The sequence below is a fragment of the Micropterus dolomieu genome, linkage group LG14 (assembly GCF_021292245.1).
Source record: "Micropterus dolomieu isolate WLL.071019.BEF.003 ecotype Adirondacks linkage group LG14, ASM2129224v1, whole genome shotgun sequence".
Taxonomy (NCBI): Eukaryota; Metazoa; Chordata; class Actinopteri; order Centrarchiformes; family Centrarchidae; genus Micropterus; species Micropterus dolomieu.
In genome coordinates this window covers 19,281,806-19,302,077 of record NC_060163.1, presented here as the reverse complement: position 1 = coordinate 19,302,077, position 20,272 = coordinate 19,281,806, and the positions used below count along the sequence as shown (strand labels likewise).

At 40.0% G+C, this 20,272-nt stretch overlaps 1 protein-coding gene across 10 annotated transcripts in view; it reads right to left on the bottom strand.

The window, feature by feature from the left end:
• Positions 1 to 7,082: 7,082 nt before the first annotated feature.
• The window catches only part of LOC123982601 (calcium/calmodulin-dependent protein kinase type II subunit gamma-like), a 40,157-nt gene continuing 26,967 nt past the window's right edge, over positions 7,083 to 20,272 (bottom strand). For 2 of the 10 annotated variants that reach the window (XM_046068223.1, XM_046068225.1), the window contains 8 exons: positions 17,271 to 17,315; positions 17,096 to 17,150; positions 16,808 to 16,888; positions 13,591 to 13,731; positions 11,862 to 11,937; positions 11,594 to 11,688; positions 10,612 to 10,848; positions 7,083 to 9,767 (listed from right to left, as the gene is read on the bottom strand). In XM_046068223.1, coding sequence (XP_045924179.1) covers positions 10,616 to 10,848; positions 11,594 to 11,688; positions 11,862 to 11,937; positions 13,591 to 13,731; positions 16,808 to 16,888; positions 17,096 to 17,150; positions 17,271 to 17,315 — 726 coding nt within the window. In that variant the 3' untranslated portion in view covers positions 7,083 to 9,767; positions 10,612 to 10,615. Of the gene's footprint in view, positions 9,768 to 10,611; positions 10,849 to 11,593; positions 11,689 to 11,861; positions 11,938 to 13,590; positions 13,732 to 16,807; positions 16,889 to 17,095; positions 17,151 to 17,270; positions 17,316 to 19,463; positions 19,548 to 20,272 lie in introns of all 10 variants that reach the window. The other 8 variants (XM_046068224.1, XM_046068226.1, XM_046068230.1 and 5 more) reach the window with 6 other exon arrangements.

Genomic DNA, 20,272 nt, shown 5'->3' with positions numbered 1-20,272 from the left:
TTTCAAACAGGGCTTCTGGCTGTTGTCTAATACCTTTACTGGTGAAAGTGCTGTTTAGACCCTGACTAAGCTATTTAACTTGGGACCATACCAGTGATTTTTCACGCCTGTCTACTTTGAAACCCAAAGTTCAGGGCGCTCCTGTGCTTTTTCATGCAAGTACACACGAAGTGTTGTTCCCAAGGTCCAAATACGTATAAAAAACTGGAGTTAGATAAATACAGAACGCAATCAGGAAATCAAAAATAATGGAAACACATGTCAGAAGTAAAAACACATCTGCTATACTCAATCTATAGTATAATAATGGCACCTTTTCTAAAACGGTTTAAAATGTTTATTCATGGTTAATACATTGTTTACTAGTTATTTATAGTTCAGTTATAAGCATTTAACACAACAAACTTTTGGGATGCCAGGTTTATAATTATAATTTATAATTAACAGATGCTTTACTTACTTTTTCTCATTAGAAACATAATTTATGTCTCTCACTCATTAGCATTTATAATGCCAGACTTCATATTAAAAAGTGAGACACTCATTATCCTTTATTACCAGGCACCCCAAAAGTTGTTAATGGTTTATAACTGAGCTATAAAGCTATAATCAATTAGCCATTAAAAAGTTAATTAGCTGTATAATGCTCATATCAAAGTCCACAAATAATGAATTTATGTTATGTGTCCCTTTTTTCACTTTAGCATCATATCATAAGTGTGGTGATTTCTCAAAAATATTCCCTGCTTTCCAGGAAGTGTTTGGTTTCCAGGAAACTTGTGGAATCCATTACAGTAAATGTTAAATCTGCATTTATTTTTGTCAAAGTCGCATTATTGTCAAGAGGTAACGCGTTTTTTTTCTATCCAGATCAATTAGACTGGTTTTAAGAGTCTGCTAATTGATTTGTATTCCAAAGGGAACCCCCGAATATGGTTTCATCAACAATTATATCGAGTGTAAACCATTTGCTGTATTTGGAGTTTGGGAGCTGAAACTTGCAAAAACACTGGTATGGTCCTTTAAACTGTACAGGACAATAATCTCCTTTCAAAGCCATTGGAAGCTGTCGGGTCATAAATTATCTTTTTGTGCTGATTCCAGCATATGGCTCTAGATAGATAGATGGATAGCTAGCTACTACTCCTGAGTTTAGATAGTACGTGTACTGCATTCATTCTTGACTGAATTAGATAGCCGAACTCTTGAAATTAAATGTTGTCTGTTCTGTTGTACTCTGAGCAGATGTGTGATCTAACCAGAAGATGGCGACGTTGCTCTATTTTCACAGGGCCACCGTTGTTGGATGATATGGCCCTGACGGTTCTTTTTATACTGTTGCTATAAGTGTACGGACTTGACTTGTGCTTTTGATGTACCGTGAACCATTGTGTTGTGAAGCATCTTGTAACCTGCAACCGCTGTTTCTCCAACATGGACCTGTCCGATGCCTGTTGTTATAATCATGTACATAAACTCAATCTTATCACTACTCCTACCTTCCTGAGAATTGATGTTTTATCATGCAGATCCTGTAGGTTAATGTAAATAATGTATGTCTATGGTTGGACAGTGAGGGAGCAATGTAAAGTGTTTAAGGCCTACTTTACCTGTGTTAAACCCTTCAGCTGTTCCTCAGTGTAATGTGCTGAATCATGGTTGAGTATTAAAACATATACCTGGTGAGTCATGTCTTCAGCGTTGGTGTGTCCTTTCTTCTCTGTCATATTCAATAATACGCTTTAATCAACTCGGTTTTCACCTAAAGTATTGGTTTGGTAATGTTAAAGCCACCAAATAAGGATGATTATGTGATATGCAAAGGGTAAGCTGTATTTATTTTCAATTTAAATTTGCATTCAGCATGAAGATGTCTGGAGCAGCTGTTCAGAAATATTTGTTTGTACATAATACATTGTTCTGTTGTTTCTCATAATATAAGTTAAGTATGTAATTGATCAAATAAACAAATTCTTAAAGCCCCGAGGAAATCATACAGCATTTTCCACACAAAGGTTAGAAGGAAAAAAATGCTTCCCAGATTTTACATGAAAAGTAAAATGAGTTTAGCTGCTGCTGGTAATCTTTTCTTTTGTTTGGAGGGGTTCCTCTCTGAAAAAAAGGGGGGGGGGTACCTTTGCTGCAGTGGATTGGCGAGTTCTTATTGAAAACTGTAGAAAAAGTGATTATAATAATAATTAAAGTGATTATTATAATGAGCTTAAATGAGCCATCTTTTGGGACATGGCTGAATATTTAGCAATCTAAATGAAAATAGCATCTGTTAATGATTTGTATAAGATGAGCTGCCGTTATTAGAATAAAATAATGACTATGGGGTGTAAACATAATTGGAGAACAACCCCTGCTCCATTACGCAGGTGTGACTCATTACAAATTTGAAGTTGAAAAGTTGTGTTTATAATGTTAAATGGCACAAATGTGAATCATCATTCATTTTTTTCTCTCTCCAATTTATGTATTAAATGACTGCAAACAGGTTATGCATCTTTCTCGTGGCCCTGTATTTTACTCACGCCCAACTTACGTTCAGTAAAGTAACGATACTTTACTTACTATAGAAGTATTCTGTTACTGTTACAAAATGTTACAAAATGTACTTAAAGTATCAAAAGTACTCATAATTCAGAATGACCTTTACTTATTAGTATTATCATCCATATTATATGATTTTCATCATTATTATTGATGCATTAACATGTAAGCAGCACTTTAATGTTACGTTTGGTCAAGGTGGGTCAGTTTAACTCCTTACTACACTGTTGGGTAGTCTCTAAAAATGCATCATACTTTATTTGATAATTAAGTATTACATCTAAAATCTGAACCTAGGAAGTAACTAGTAGCTAAAACTGTCAGATAAATGTAGTATGGAAATGCTCAAGTATCTCAAAATTGTACTCAGTTACAGTATTTGATATTGTGTACTTACATTTCACCACTGCCCTATTTTATATATATTTATACATTTGTTGTATTAATAAAATTTTGCATACACAGCAGTGTGGACAATAATCCAGAATATAAATTGCAAAAATGAATAAAACAAAGCAGTTTTTGACAATAGTTACATTATATGTGTTGTGTATCAGTCATTCAAAGGATTACGGCTGGTAGGAGTGTCACAAAGGGAAGAGCAATGTGAAGAGTTAAGATTATGAACTAACAGACACACTGAAGCATGAACAGGGTTAACTGCGCCGTCATTTTGTAATTTAAGCTTGCAGGACACGTGTATGGGCTGAATTCACACCCTTGGGTGAGTAGATGCAAGACACACTGTATGTGGGCCCTCAGTATGACGATAGTTTAATACGTTTGTGTGTGCACCTCAAGTCCAATGACAAAGTAGAGTTACTCTAAATTAATCTGGCTTATTCAATGTGTTAGAACATTAGGCGAAAGAAAACACAACCTCACATATTGGTCTGAGAAATGAAAAACAAAAGCCTATACATTTTCCAGGAAGTAACGTTGTGGTTTACGTAATGTTGCAGGCATGGCTTTCTGCAGCAGTCTGTTGTGTGAAGTACAGTTTCAGTGAGCTGCCTGGAGGTTTTTGTTGAGCCCGTGTCCATTGCATGTGGCAATAACTTCTGCAAGGCCTGTTTCACAGGAGACCGCAACCACTGCCAGCGCCCACTCTGCAAGGAGACATTCACGAGCAGACCAGACTTACAAACCAACATGACATTCTGAGCAGTCCATGATTATTTTGAAGGGATGCAAGAAAGAAGCATAATGAATCTGCTGCCAAACATGGAGATGAAACAAGGTGTGTTTGACCATGAGACTCACAAGACTGTACCACTGGAGGTAAAGTGTAACAAGATAAAGACTGCTCTAAGAGACAGAGTATGTGATGATCCAGGAGAAGCTGCAGAAGGTCCAGGAGGCCAAATAACCTGGTGAGGCTCAGCAAGAGGGACGCCCAGGATGACACATCGGCCAGTGTGCAGGTGTTCCCTGCTCTTGTTGCCTGAATTGAAAAAATAATCATTTGGGTGATTGAGAAAAAGTGAAGGGCAGTAGAGAGCTGGAGCAACATATCCATTTCCTCCTGAGAGTGTCATCTCTCTCCAGCCTTCCACACAAATCTTGGCGGAGCACCATCTCTGAACTCGAGGAGACTGTGAGACGAGAAGTTTGAAGAACTTTGAAGACAAGTTCATCAAAGAAATGCAGAAGTGGTTTTGGCACTATATGTGGATGTAACTGTGGTACTGGACACTGCACATGGTTCCCTCTCTCTCTCCAACGATGGTAACAAGGTCAGGGAAGACAAGTGGCAAAAGAACAACTGGGTTCATCAGTTATCGCAAGGGAAGGATAGATTTTAATTTTGAGTTGCATGTGAAATGGAAAAACATGGTCCATCAGAGTTATTAGAGTCTGCCAACAGGAAGAAATGGTTTCCAATGTCAACTGAACATGGATACTGAACAACAGAGCAGGAAGATGGTTATAAAGCCAACACTGCTCCGTTGGTTGTAACGCATGTAAATCATGCTGACTAGGACGTCTGACACATCCCATGAAAACACCAAAACAAAACAAAATGTGATAGTTTGCCTATTATTTCTCTAAAGAATGCTAACAACTGCTGGGAAATGTAGTTTTTACAAAACACTAGTCAGACAAGCGTAAAAAGTGCATTTTGTAGGGACTATTGTCAACAACAGATGAATAAATGCAAGTGTTTATGGCAGCAGGACTGTGTCAAGGGATTGACTCAAAATAAAGTACTGCCCTTGTTCATGGTCACCCAGTGCGACAGTGTGGTTAATTTGTGTTTTTAATAGTTTTGGACAACAGTGGAGCTCTACTGTATGGCACAGAGGAAAAATCTTCATCAGCCTTGGCAACACAGACAGTACCAGTTAGTAGGATCTATTCATTGTTAGTTATGGTCTATGAGGGATTTTGTGGTACAGATCAATGGTGAGCTATATACTTTGATTTACATCCAGGTAACTCATTACTTCCCTGTGTCTCGTCACCATTGTGTAATCACTGTATAGGTACAGCGTAGCCCCATAATGCAAAAGTATTAAATCCAGCTTCAGATGACAAGATTGATACCACTGTATTGTAAATATATAGCTACAGCAAGGAGACAGTTAGCTAAGCTTAGCATAAAGACTGGAGACAGGGGAAAACGCTAGCCTGGCTCTAAAGGTACAATTAATCCTCCCATCAGCATCTCCACAGCTCACTACTAACTTATCTGGCCTGTTGTCTGGCAACCTCAAGGACTCCAGGAAGTCACTGCACCCAGCAAAGATATAGTCTGCACATTATCTTCTGAAAAACGCCAACTTCATGTTTTTAAACTTTGCTGAGAATTCAACAAACAAGATACAATTAATTAGTGAGGATTTAGAGGAGGCTCTGTTGGGCAGATTTTCTTTTTACCTATATACAGAGCCAGGTCTGCTGTTTCTGTTTCCAGTCTTTGCGCTAAGCTAAGCAAAGCAAACAGTCTCCAGGCTGTAGCTTCATATTTAGTATACAGACATGAGAGTGGTATTGATCTAAAAAAATAAGGTCTGTGATGGAAAACAAACCTATTTAACTTGAATGTGGTTAACATAATCTCACCAACACCTAAACAAATCTCAACTGCAGCTCCTGACTGACCACAGTCCAAATAATTTAGGCCTTCAAAAACAAGGATAAAGAAAAGAAAAAAGAGGGATGCAACCCTTCCCTTTGCTTTATCTGCAACAGAAAGGTGGAGAAAGACGATATAGCATGGTCGAGTCAGTGAGCCTTGTTTAAAAAAAAACAATAAATAAAATGTGATTGTTTTTTCAGCATGTGTCATTGGTGAGGTGTTGCTTATAAATGATTGGAAACATGATAAACAAAAAGGGAACCTGTCCTTTAAGACCTTAGCAAAGTCCAAAGTAATTTAGATTCAAGGGACTCATTCTGGGTCAGCTTTTCTCCTAATTTTATTGACACAAAGAGTCGGGAGGTCAGAGAGCGCTAACAAGACAAGAGACATTCCCTTAAGAGTTTCTCCCTTTTTGTGTCTTTGAGAAAGTAAGTCTGAGTGTCGACGCTAACCAACTGCTGAGCTCTCCTCATTAATCACACAGAAAGCAGAGGAACCAGGGGGAGCTGTCCTATATCCCAGGGACACACACACACAGACTCAATCCTTAAAATAACTGGAACCATCATAAATAACACCACAAAACCTTTTTAAATAAGGCTGCAGCATTACTCGACACTTCACAGTGCTCGGTAAGACAGCACAAAGGCTGAAGTGGTGAGATGAGATGATGCACGAGCTGCTGAATGGACAGCAGTGATTGTTTTATCCTGTGTATGTTAATGGCCTCGAGGCTATGCAGTGTTATGCAGTTTAATCTGACTTTAAGTGATGACAGGCAAGTATGGAGGGCAAATATTATGCCAGCTGTGATGCCGGGTGGTGTTCAGAGCATCCAGCCAACCAAGTAGTCAAGGTTTATTGCGGAATGATCCAGAGCCAGTTTATTGTACTCAGCTCAAATCTAAACCTTTTTTTTCCCCCTTCACAGCCAGCATCTTAATGCTAAATGTCACCAGAGACTATCTAGTTTCCTTTCTTAAATTGGACTACATGAGCAGATATTCAGCATGACTAATGAATGTTGCAGTGTTACATAAGCAGAAATGTGTGTTGCATATCCCTATTAGCTCCAAATTTGGTGATATTGGACTGCTGATGAAACCCCTCTCTAAATCCAGGCTGAAAAGGGTAAAAAAATAAAAAATAAAATAAACAAATGCACAATGATAACCCCCCCCAAAAAAGTTCTGTTATGTTGTCAAATTAAGAATACATTTTGTCTGGACAGAAGGTATGTGTAAGAGACAATCCACTCAGAAAAAATGGTGTTAAAAAGCAGCCAGAAAACTCTGAACTGTTTTGGCAGGTTGTTGGTTTGGGGATGAAAGGAACATATTTCCAGGGATGCCTTTCCAATACGATATTTGCTGGAGAAAGGACAAAAATGTTTCCATATGATGACAAATCTTAACAAAATAAATCGAGTCGAGAGACAAACCAGTGCTGAAATAGTATTTTTATTAAATACTTTCAAGATCCAAGTTTGAAGAATAACAAAGCTATGATGAAGACCAACTAACACTCAGACAAACACTTGATAGTCGTCAATTCATGGTTGTATTTCATTGTACATCATGATCATGCAAAAAAACTCCAGCATCCACGTGAAGGCTGGGGGAGAAAGCGCAGCCCAATAGTATATCATTACAACGCAGGGAAAACGCTAACATCGAGGGCCTCATACCAAGCTACGGCTCCTGAATCCTTTTTTTTTTTTAAATTTTGCGTGTTTTTTTTAAATATTTTTCATGTCACCTATTCAACATTCTGGATGGAGGAACTTCTTATTTCAAAAGATGCAAATATCATATATTAACACTAGCTCCATCCTTATTCAGGTAGGTACATGGTAGAAATGTGTAACTGAAACATGCATATAACTAGGTCTCCCGCTCTGGTTCAACAGTGTAGGTGACAAAAACCTGCACACCCACACCAACTCTCTCTGGCTTTCAAAACGACTCTAAACTGAGCAGGCACGATTTAAAACCACCAAGGGTAGATTACATTAATCAATAATTTAGTCCACGATCAATATATGATCACTCAAATCTAATTGTGTGTTGTCTTTACTTCCTCCCTCTATTCCCTTTTTTTTTTTTTTTTTTAAACTCTCTTCTGTTTGCGAGGGAGAGTGCAGAACTCCAGCTTGGCAGATCGGCAAATTACCAAACGACAAGTTAACAGCAACGACGACGACGACGACGACAACAAAGAAAAAAATAAAAACTCAAACCAGTAACACAGGAACAGAGAAACAACAGAGAGGTACAAATAAACATCTCAAGATTAGGGACTAGTTGGTACACGGAGGGAGGGAGGTATCAGGGGGGTTTAAGATACGACTGTCGCGGATGGATGGAGACAATTAAGCAGCACAGCAAGGGTGGTCACAGCAAGGGTGGTCACACAGCAGCGGTGCTGATATGTTACAAAGCCTAAAACACACCACCAGGCGTGTGTGTGTGTGTGTGTGTTTGTGTTTGTGTGTGTGTGTGCGCATATGATATGAAGAGACGGCTCACAGCATTGTGGGATCAGGAGTTAAGGACACTATGATGAAGGTCTTCTTATTTAGAAACTCAAGAGTCTTGTTAGGCAGAGGGGTCAAACTATTTTCAACCTGTTATTTATTTTATTCCCCGTCTCCAAAAACAGTCTTGCGGCCATGGGACTAGAGCTGGTAGCCCACATGAGGGTGTATTCGTGTTTGTCTTGAGTCATCAAGAGCTACCAATATTTTAAGGAAGTACTTTAAGGAGGAGAATTAAAGCAAATTGAAAATCGGTGAGGAAAATCTAAACTAGATGGGGTTTGCGGAGGTCATGGGGTGGTTCCCATGTTCAGATGCACAGGATGAGTGTCTCTTAGATACATGTACATATATTACACTTTTCTACATATATCTATACATACACTGTATTTACACAGTGATTATAAACAAACCAGGCCCTTGCAGAAAGCAGATAAAAGAAGTGGGAGGGAGGGTTAAAAGAGGGAATGGTTTAAGAGAGGGTGAATGAGGGAGAGGCGGCGGGCAAACATGCAAAACGCAGACGCCTTCCCCGGCCCACTCTCTCCCTCCACTGCATACAGACACAACAGAACGTGTTAACACGCGCAGGTTAGCTTTAAACTTGCACAATAAAATCCCTCTTTTTTAAAAACTCAGCTGCTTTGAAAAAGGAGCCTCGAATAAAGGATCAGTCAGACAAAAAGAAAAAAGAAAAAAGAAAAAAAAATTAACAACCCCCCCCCCCCCAAAACATAGGCTCCGGTTATTCACAGGAACGCAAAGAGAACAAGACGCGAAAAACACAACAGAACATGTAACCTCAAATTAGACGACCCCACCCACCCAAAATCCCACAACGACACGATTTTCCGTTCGGGCGGAAAACAAGCACACAAACGAAAACACATAAAAAGCCTAAAGTTCTACACTTTGGTGCTTCATGTTTTTGATATCAGTTTCTCTCGTCATCAAGTTCTCTGACTGAGCTGACTTGATATCCCCCCCCACCCGCCTGTCTAGAATTCAGTTGGGGGAAAATCTTCCTACATCTTTACATCAACGTCCGGGTAGAGAGCACAAAACTTTCTACCTGGTTATCCCTAGAATGCCAAAAAATGTGTCCAAAATCTCAGCTGCTAACCTCACAACTCCCTTCTGTTCCTCCGTTATTAGATAGTGAATATAAATGCTTGGTTGGGTTTTGGTGGTTTCTGGTACATCTAGTCATAATTTACACAGCATATTCATAACTCATACTCATAAACTGTCACAAGTTCAACTGTAAATCCTCTCCTCACGCAGGACGTCTCATCTCGCGCGGGCAGAAAAAAGATGGCTGCCAGGGGAGGGATAGAGGGCAAGACGCGCCCTCCAATCAGGCGCCAGATGCATGCATCATCCCATGGGGGCGGTGTCTTGTGTTCAGCCGGCCCCCAGCAGGTCAAAGGGGGGACAGGATTGGTTGGTATCGTGGAGAGGGATGCGATCTCGCCCGGCCGGGCTCCTGGCACTAGCCAATCCACGCAGAGGACGTGCCTCTTAAACACGCTCGCTGAAAAAAACTGCCCCCCAAAACACACACTCCAGTAGACTGGAGGCTCAGGACCACTGGGTGGGGGGGAAAGAGGGACAAATTAGTTCCTGTTTTGACAAGACGCTTCATTAGTGCGTACAGTGGCTGAAATTGTATGAAATGAACCCAGTCCAGTTTAAGAATAATTTGAATTATTTTTCTGGTAGTTTTGGCCATTGTTTCTATCAGAAATAATAACCCTGTACTCAGCCAATTCATTCCTGAGGGAAAGATGCAGGACACTGCCAAAAATAACTCAGACAGGACAAGAAACACAAGCAATCAGACAGGTTTTCAAAAAGGATTTTTAGGATTTTTTGCCTTTATAAGTAGCGTACAGTAGAAAGCTGACAGGAAATGAAGGGAGAATGAAGGGCAAATGGGGGGACAATACACGGGGGACAATGCGATTACCTGGCAGCAGGCCAAGTTAGCCAAACTTCTTTAGAGGAGAAATTGAAGACAACCAGTGAAATCATTACCCTGTGTGTTTAATTAATACGTATACATATTACAATTATGTGTGTATGTATTTATTAAAATTATTACAACTGTCTGCATCTGTCACAGTTTACAGACTAATTTAAACTTATTTAATTTAACCTACCCTTTAATAGTTATACAACTACTTTTTCTGTGAAACAGAAATATTACCTGAGTGCCTGACTGCTCATCTTTCTCGCCCAGTTAGACGTAGTGATGTGAGCTTGTTCCCAGTGCAATGTTATTATAACAGAAAGAACTAATGGCCAAAGGAATGAAAATGGGACCCAAGTTGTAATAAACCAGAATTGTTCCTTTCAGAATCTGTAACGTTAACCACCACAAATAAAGTCAGGAATTAAAAACATAGCAGCTTTAAAATTCACCGGAAAGTACCTGATCACTGTAGTGGTGCAGCAGGCGCTCCTGAGCAGTGGAAGTGAACATTGAGCCACTTGCCATCGCGACGATGCCAAACCCTGGTCTCCTCTGATTGGCTGGAACGAGGGCGGCCCGTGGTGTCCACAAACTGTGTGAGCCGGATGTAGGCGATGCACGCCGCATCCTCGCCGATCAAGTGCACATGTGGGTTGAGCAGGGTGGTGTGCACAGGCTTGCTGTTCTTGCTCAGTACTGGATAAAATGAACGGAGACAGACAAGAAGTATCCAGTCATCCTTAAATACCAGATAGATCAATGGATTTGTGAGCGTTCAACAGTAGCTTTTTGCTTTCTTACTGCATGTCAAGTCTCCTTGGGTTATGTGAAAGGTACTTGAATTAATTTTATTATTATTAGAAAATATGACAGTTAATGATGCATCCACAAGTAATCGCTGCTCAAGCTAAATGGGAGAAATATAAATCACAACTAAAATGTTTGTGTGATTTTAAAACCTCAGACTTGATTGGCAGAAATGTGTGAAGGGAAACCGCTGCACATCATTTAAAAACTGACTTATTAATATTTGCATATATCCATCAACTGCTTTGAAGTAAAAAGGTAAAAGTAGAAAAACAACAACTACACTGCTACATCAAATTTCAGTAGCTAGCAATAGAGCGGAGACAATTACTTGATTAATAGAGAAATAATCTGCAACAATTTTTATGATCACTTTGCAATTTGTGTTATTTTTCGAGGAAAAGTGCCAAAATAAAGTTTTATGTTTATGGTAAATGTAATATCTTTGGGTTTATCACATTGGGACATTTCAGATGCTGTCAGGGAAGTTGTCAACCAAAAAGGAAAATTATGAATTTACTTGATATTTCCCCCAAAACTGATTGCCCTTTCTGGTGATCCTCCTCCTCATATGAGATGAAGACACACACACACACACACACACACACACACACACACACACACGGAGACTCACAGTTTTCAAAGTAGAACTTGTGAAAGTCCATGCCCTCCACCAGGTTCCCCAGGGCCTCAGGTTCAAAAGAGGTGAGTCCAGGATCACAAATCCTCCTGAGGAGGAGCAACGAGAAAGGAAAAGAGACGTGAGAAACTAAGAGTGGGTGAAAGACAGAAAGAGAACAAAAATAAAGACAACTCTAAAGAGCTACATTTAACTTCTTGCAGAAGACACTGAATCCCTGATTCATTCACTGCTTTTCACTACACATAGACTATGTACTCACGTGTAGGCATCAAAATCTCCATTGTTGATTGCTTCAATCAGCTGCTCTGTTATCTTGATGATCTCCTGTTTACGCGCTACAGAAAGAGCAGGGAAGAGACAGACACAGACAGATGGTAAATGATGAGAAGCCACTTAGAAGGTGAGACAACAATCAACTACGTGGTGTTTTTTCCTCGCATCACTTCAACTCCTGCTTCCCTTCAGGCTCTCTTCTTCTGTGGCTACAGCTTGACGCTCCTCATCACTCTGTCCAAAGCAGCTTTTAACTGCAGCTCGACCTCATCGCTGTCTGACGCTGCGCTTCTCACCTTCTGTGTGGCACAAAAACTGACTCAACGCTACTCATTGCTGTGAGCCCACACTGCCACCAAAACAAAAACTACAACTCTGCTTGTAAACACCATAATCTTAGTTTGACAAATGAATCTTAACTCAAGGTCCACTCCCAAAACTTACTTTTGACTGCTTACTTTCAAGACAATGCTCATTTTCTAAAAGCATTAAATCTTAAATGGCATGATATATATTTATAATTATATTTACAGCCTCCTCTGACCACAGCCACTAATAAAATAAATACAAACTAACACGATTTTAATCCCCTTGGGTCAGAGAAAATTTTTGATCACATCATCTCCCACCAAACAAAACCATAGTTGTGCAAAATTATGCTTAAATTTAGTGTTAATCAATATTAGTGAGTGGTATTCCAATGCCTGAGAAGTGCTTGTTACTTTTCCACACATTACACATACAATTAAAAAAAAAAAAAAAAAAAAAAAAAAATCAATGAACCCACACGAAACGTTTCAACACTACAAAAAACATCTTAAACAGGATGAGGCTGGTGATATTCTATATTTTTCTTTTTGTAAACAAAATCCTATGAATACTATGAGCCAAAACCAACAATGAACTTCTCCAACTAACAAGTATTATCTGTGTAGCCAAAGCCTATTATTTTATTCCTCTGTGCCATGGAGCTCCACTGTTGTCCAAAAACTATAAAAAAAAAAACCCACAATGAGCCATACCGTTACACTGGGTGACCTGTTCCTTCATCACAACGCACATGTAGCTTATTGTGACTCAATCCCACATACACCATCCTGCTGCCTTAAAATACTCACTGGAGCACAAAGTGTGTTTTAATACGAAAATAGTCCAACAAATGCACAATTTACCCCCGTTTCAGAAACACTTGCTGAAAACTAGTGTCCAGCTGTTTAAGGTGGACATTACTTGAAGAAGAAAGAAACTACATATCTGTGAACCATTTTGAAAGATTTACATCTTCAGCAAATTGGGATGTGATTAAGGATGAGAGCCACAGACAGGGTAGGGAAGTCAGAAAGTACTCAGAGGCCGACTAAGCCATGGTTGATTTTGATCTTTTCATGGGACTTGGTCAAATAACTTGAATGAATCAGACTGTTGATATTTGTATGTTTCTTATGGTCACAAAGTGATTACCCTTAAAATTTTATTTTGCCACTTTTTCTTTACTTGCGACCAATGTTAATTATCTGTTTAAAGACCTGAACATGTATCAAATATATGTAGATACATACAGTTATTTGCCTCATTTCAAGTCTTTCCCGGTCTAAAATGACTTTAAATCGCTGCTGCCTTTAATCCCCATTTCAGAGATGCAAGAGTTTACAACAGCTACAGTGAGTAGTCGGCAAAGAAAAGCTGAGGTCAGTTAGTCAAGATGGTGTTCTTACTCTGCTTAGTGTTGTTTATAGCAGTGACAGTGTTGCTCCCTAGTGGAGCGGCAGGCATGGAGGACTGTGAGAGCTCAGAGTCAGGGCAGGAGCTGTTGCCTGTGCTGTTCCATGCCATGCGCTTGACATCATGCGGTGGAACTGAAACACACAACGGATGGTCAACAAACACAAACACGTGAATGGGTGACAAGGATGACAGAAGCGTACATGTGAGCATCCACACACACAGCATGCAATAAAACAAGAACCAAAATTAAAGTGACAAATCTGAACAATAGACAAAGCTGATGTGGGTTAGCATTTAGTGAAATGTGTGAAAAATAAACAACACACGAGAGTTAAGTATAGGTTTATGACAGACATGCAGATGGGTAACATGAGGATGGGATGGCAGCTGAAAGCGAGATCAGTACAGCTCCGATTATGATGCTGTGTGATGTGGAAGACATTTAACTGCCTGCTCTGCTCACATTTCACTCCACTCATAATGCTTGTATACATTAACAAAAGCCTGATGAACTGCAGCACCCAGCAAAGAGAGGAAACTAAGCCATTGTTGTTAACAGCTCATGTTATGCGCCTGTGGGAAAACTCGGCATGTTCAGGAATGAAGGCGGGAGTGGACAGAGGACACAGGATAGGAGTAAGGAGGAAGAGAGGAAAAGAGATCAGACTGCCCTGTAGTGCGGGTGCGTCTGATGAGAGCAGAGGGTGAAGACAAGAGGTCAAGAGACGAGTGGAGAGATTAGAGTACAGAGGGGGGAAGATTTGTGAGAGGAAAGAGGCGAGATAACGCAACAAAGAATGGTGCATTAGAGAGAAATTGAGAATATATTAAAGGAGATTAAAGAGAACATAACAGAGAATAAAGCATTAGAGCAGAGGAGAATGGAGGAGAACATGTGAGGACAAAGAGAAACCTGATGCTCTATGGTGTGCATGGGTCCAGTAAAGTCACACAGGCAGCAGGGCCTGTCAGACTGGGAGGCCGGTTTAGGACACCCAGCTGCAAGGTAAGCAAGGCTTCCTCCAGCTGGAGCTGTCACATTAGGAGGACAAAGGGATAGATGCAGCGATCACCAAGAAACACACTCACACCCGCACACACCCACACACATTTCAGGGTTCCCACAGTGGCCCTGATGAAAAATTCCACGACTTTGGTATTTATTTATTTTTTTTTTTGACTTTACATAATTAAGTCAGAGTGCCTCTATGACCTATAAAATTAGTCCCCGTTTTTTGTAAAAGTTTGTTCTGAGCTTTGTGGAGTTATGTCCAGGTACTGAGGCAATTAAGGTGTAGTCTTGCTCTAAAGAAGTGAGCGCATAATGTACAGTATAATTGATATACACAGCAGGAAATTACCATCTGCAATTGGCGTGTAAAACTCTTCTAATTCTGGTAATGCATCCTGGTAAAAGGAACATTCCTGTTTATTACAACGTGGGTCTTATTTTTGTAGTTTGGGCCTATTAGTAATGACAACATTGCACTCAAAGTAAACACTGAGATACACTGAGACACAACAATGATGTAAACTAAGGATTTATTGATCAAGCCAGAATCACAGACGATATAGATCTTATTGAGCAGATTTGGTATTGAATAATGTGACCGTTAAAGTCACAGTAACATCATGTTTGACATTATAAAATTATGCGTTTTGCCATCAGTTACATTCATAAAGGCCGATTCAGATTTTAGTGCCACAGCAGTCACTGTCCTCATTTTAGTACAGTATTTAGTACAAGGACTTTCAGATTTAAAATTTAGGAGAAACCAATCTGACACGAATACTGATAGATACCCTGAGCAAGAAAAGGTCAGATTGGTGCATCCTTAATGTTAACAAGCTAACCGTTTAGCCAGATTATCAAAACCACTTCATTTGGAGGTAAAACAGACAGCGCAAGCTCATTGAACTGCAAAACTGTGATACATTTTCACTGGAAATCATTTTAAAGAAATTAGACCTGTGAATTATAAATGACCTTGTATTGCATATTAGCTGACTATTTGTGTGACATTTGTGTTTGTCTGTTTGTATTTTTTGTGTTTAGTGTTGTAACAATGTTTACGCTGCTCTCTTGGCGATTTTATTCTTAATGAGACTTTTACTTGGTTTAATAAAAGGATATATAAAACTATGTAAGCGCACAACTACGCAAGTACGGTAAATAAAATCTGCACTGGAAAGTCAGTCTGTAAAACTGCGATGGATGTTTCTAATTAGCATTTAGTTAATCGTTTTACTGTTAACCTTTGTTTATCCTGAAAATAAGTTGCAAATAAGCACTTGCCTTAACCAATCCAGGCTAAAATGATCCTGTCCATTCTCATCCTGCTGAATTTTTTTAAAGTCTCTTTTTTTGGCTTCATCACTCTGTTAACAGCCAAATTATAATAAAGTTTGTCTTTTTTAAGGGTTGGTTGACTGTTTTATTTTGTGTTGTATTTTTGTCATAAAAAGGTATTTAAGTCTAAATTGCAATAATTACACCAACAGATCATAATGGTTTCCTTTATGTTATGTTAAAACCTTTATGTTTGGGTAATTTGTATCTAAACATGGGTTCATATATGGAGGTTTTCCCTAAAATGTTTCCGGCATGAACTGAGAATAAGGTGGTAACTCAGACAACAGCTGCAGAAGCATTTTGAAGCCAGCTTTAAAGAACTGAAAAACCCAGACTCCAAATCATCACCAATCAAGACAACTCAGTTATTGGTGTACAAAGAACATGGCCCTCGTGTTTGTTTAAAACTCGTCTGACTGCTTGTGTTTCTTGCCCCGTCTGACTTGTTTTTAGTGACCTCTGTCTCAGTAATCAACTTTTTGAGTAAATGTTATGACCAACTGTAATGATGGCAATCCAAGTTGTAATAAACCAGAAATAAAATTCAAATAAATAAATCAATCAATATTAAATTCTATGATGTTCTCAGAGTTTTCCTGAAGAATTATCTGGATTGTCCTCAATTAAATCAACATTTTAGAAGCAAACAAACAATGTTCCACAAATTCCATAACCAGTGGGAACCCTCAAAAAAAGCTTGGTGGATCAGAGTGAGGGAGCTCAAAGATGTAAAACGTCATTGCCAGTGACTACAAAAAGCCAGGGTGGGAGTGGGGGAGTGAGGGGGTGGGTGGGGGTGTTAGGTCCTTGCCAGTGGCGACCATATAGCTTCTGGTTGCCATGGATAAACTTACTGGCAGGTGAGCTTTGAGGTGAGGGCAGAAGTGGGGGCATCTCCTCTGTGGCGCTGCTCTGACTCAGCACCGAACTGTCCGCTAGAACACACACACAAAACGCAGCCAGACACACAATAAATACACACACATACATACACCACAGGCACACAATCAAGAGTGTGAGAGACACGTGTTGCATCTCAGCACACCTGCCAGTCTCTACAGTCGAATACACACACTTCACTAGATGGGAGACAGAGAGAGAGCGAATAAGAACAAGAAAAGGGGAAGAAAACACTTGAGTACCTTTCCTACCTTTCATTTCTTCCTCGTCGTTGGTGGCGTTGCTCTCTGTTGATCCCTGAAGTGCAGAGAGAAGAGAAAGATACTAATATTAATGTAGCCAGCTTCTAGTCCCACAGGCCTGAGAGCGAAGCTACTGTTTGACGCTCGAGGCTTTCAGACAAAACACACATCTCACCTTGACTCCATCAGGAGGGTTGTGCACCACTGTGCTCTGAGATTCCTGCAATGCCGAACAGAACAGTTAGTCGAACACATCATAACCTGAACCAGGGCCTCTCAACTGGCTTTAATTGGGCCCCATACTTTACCTCAGCCATGGGGTCATAACCTAAGACAACATCTTCTGCCTAGTAGTTGGTTTGTCCTCTTAACGGTCAAGAGCACCCATGGCATGGACTGGGAGAGGATTTACTTTTTAATATTATGATATGGGCGGAAACTAACAATAATTATCACTATAGATTAACATTCCAATTATTTAATCTATTCATTTGGTTTATAAAATGTCAAAACAGTGAAATAAGTTCATCAGAATTTCCCAAAGCACAAGTTGACAAATTGAAATTGTATGTTTAGTCTGAGAAACAGTCCAAAACCCAAAGGCATTCAACCTTATTATCATAGAAGATGAAGAAAACAATATTCACATTTGAGCCGGTGAATTTGGCATTTTTGTATAATTAATTGTGTATCAAGATTGTTGCCAATACATTTTCTGTTGATTGACTTATGGACTTGCTGGAATTGTATTTGTGATCTCGCTTTACAAAATTCTTTAAGCTAAATTAATCAAATAATGGAGAAAAATGTAAAAGCTAAGAATTTTTTAAAATTATGTTATTTATATTATTTAGGGCTGCAACTAACTGTGATTTCAATTTCAAAACAACTTTCTCTCAATCCAAAGTGACATCTTCAAATGTCTTGTTATATCTAACCAAAAGGTCCGAAAGACAAGCAGCAAATCCTCAAATAACCAGAGCACAGATGGCTTATTTCCTAGTTAATCGATAATCAAAATAGTTGCAGATAAATTATTTTTTCATCGTTTAATCAATAACTGTTTTTAGCCTTAGTTTGATCTGATATAATACATAAAAATTAAACACAGCTCTTTGAACTTTAAACATTTATATGGGATTTGTGTATTTGCCGTAACATACCTATTGTTAAAACATTCTAATTCATATTCTGATATTAATTTCAGCCCAGGTCTGCCCATCGCCTACTTTGGGATCCTACACTACCAGTTGAGAAGCACTACCTTACCACACCAGACAGTGTCTTATGTAACCATACCAGTACAAGTTGTAATATGTAATGCATGCTAGTAAAATCACAACATGCTAGAACTGGAAAAGAGCACAACGCTAAAAGTTTGGCAGTAAGTTAAGGATGTCAATGGGGATGTTAACGGTGGCAAGACCAACAGGTTAGAGGTGAGAAAGATGGTTGGATGGGCTAAAAAAAATTTGGATGACAAAGTAAGATGGTTGCAAGGCACTGTTGACTTTAGTGAGAAAGGGACAGCTGGTTAAGCATGGGAGAAAAGCGACTAACACAGAGGCCATTACACTATAAGACTAAATTCTACTCATATCAGCAGCCGTGACTCACTAAACCAGGACTCAATTCTCCGTGTCTGTGAAGATTCTCAGTCATCCAGGTCATAGTTATCCAAAGAAGGTTAAAGTCAAGGGCAACTGGACTTGGTTGAAGATACTAGAAGACGTTTTGTCCCTCATCCAAAGGACTTCTTCAGTTCTGACTGACTGGGAGGGAAACTAAGCTATTTAACCTCAGTGGGGTTGTTTGCCAGGATACCGCTGGTTCGTTAGTGTCCCTGGCTGTTGTAACGACAGTCGTTATGATCATTAGGACCCAAGGCCAAGACTGAATGACCATGGTTTGCATCCTTGGGTAGTCCTAACGACACGAAACGTCTTCTAGTATCTTCCACCAAGTCCAGTTGCCCTTGACTTTAAACTTCTTTGGATCAGTTTTCTGTGCTGCGACTTTAGAGGCATATAATCCTAAAGACAAGTTCATGCGCCTTAGAAATCCAAAAAGGTGCACATGTGCAGCCTGAGATTCAAAGTAATGATTCAAAGCGTGTTTAATCATTGCAAAAAGTGTCTTATTTGCTTTTATTCAGGAACACATGTGCACCTTGGGGAGTAAGATGGCCAGAGAATGGGTACTGCCGGGGCAGGGAATGAGACGGTGTAACACCTCCTGGATAGTAGATGAAGGATGACAAGCAGTGACCATGACGATGGAGGATGGATGAGGCACAACGGGCTACTATGCAACTACGGGGGTGGGGGGGTAAACAGGCAGGAACCGATACTGTGGCGGCCTACTGTACCATCTGGGCGTTGGTTGCCATGTTGGTGTCTTTCAGGGCATTGATGGCGCTCACTATACTGTTCTTACTGTTGTTGGTAGAAGGCTGGGACGAGAACGCAAACACTCAAAGTGAACACATACGTTAACACGCACACACACACGCACGCACACACGCACACACAGATGCATTAGGGAATGGGGCTAATGTTGGCCGAGGCTCCCAGGCTGTTGAGAGCTAACAGGGTAAACGAAAGGGTGAGTGCCACAGAATGGCTTCTAGATCATCCTTTTTACTGCCTCACTAACTCTCTATGCCTCCGCCACTTAACTGCACAGAGAGACCCCTGGGGCAGAGGAGAAAGAGAGGTAGGCAGGAGGAGGATGGGGGAGAGAGATGCTTAATACCGGCAGAGAATGACAGACTGCTCGGAAAAGACAGCAGCAAACCTCTGACTGAAACTGACGGTAAAAGAAAAAAAAAAACAAACGAAAAAAAAACAGAAAAAGAACTGACTGATAATTGACTGGAACTGAAAATTGGCAGCTAAACAGAGTTTCTCAAACTTGTGAATGGGAACAGGAATTCTGGGATCTAAAAACAGGCCACAGAAGTTTGAGAAACCCTGAGGTATAACATCAGTCTGGACGAAATCAAGAGACTGTTGCCCACATCTTTACAGAGACCTGCTCCATCAACATCCTGGATCAAGCACACGACAGACGGACATTGTTCCGAGCTGACAGAGTACAAGACTCCAGCAAGATGAGGAGGTAGACTCTGTGCTTACATTGATGACACTTGGCGCTCAAATGCAGTCAAAGTGTATG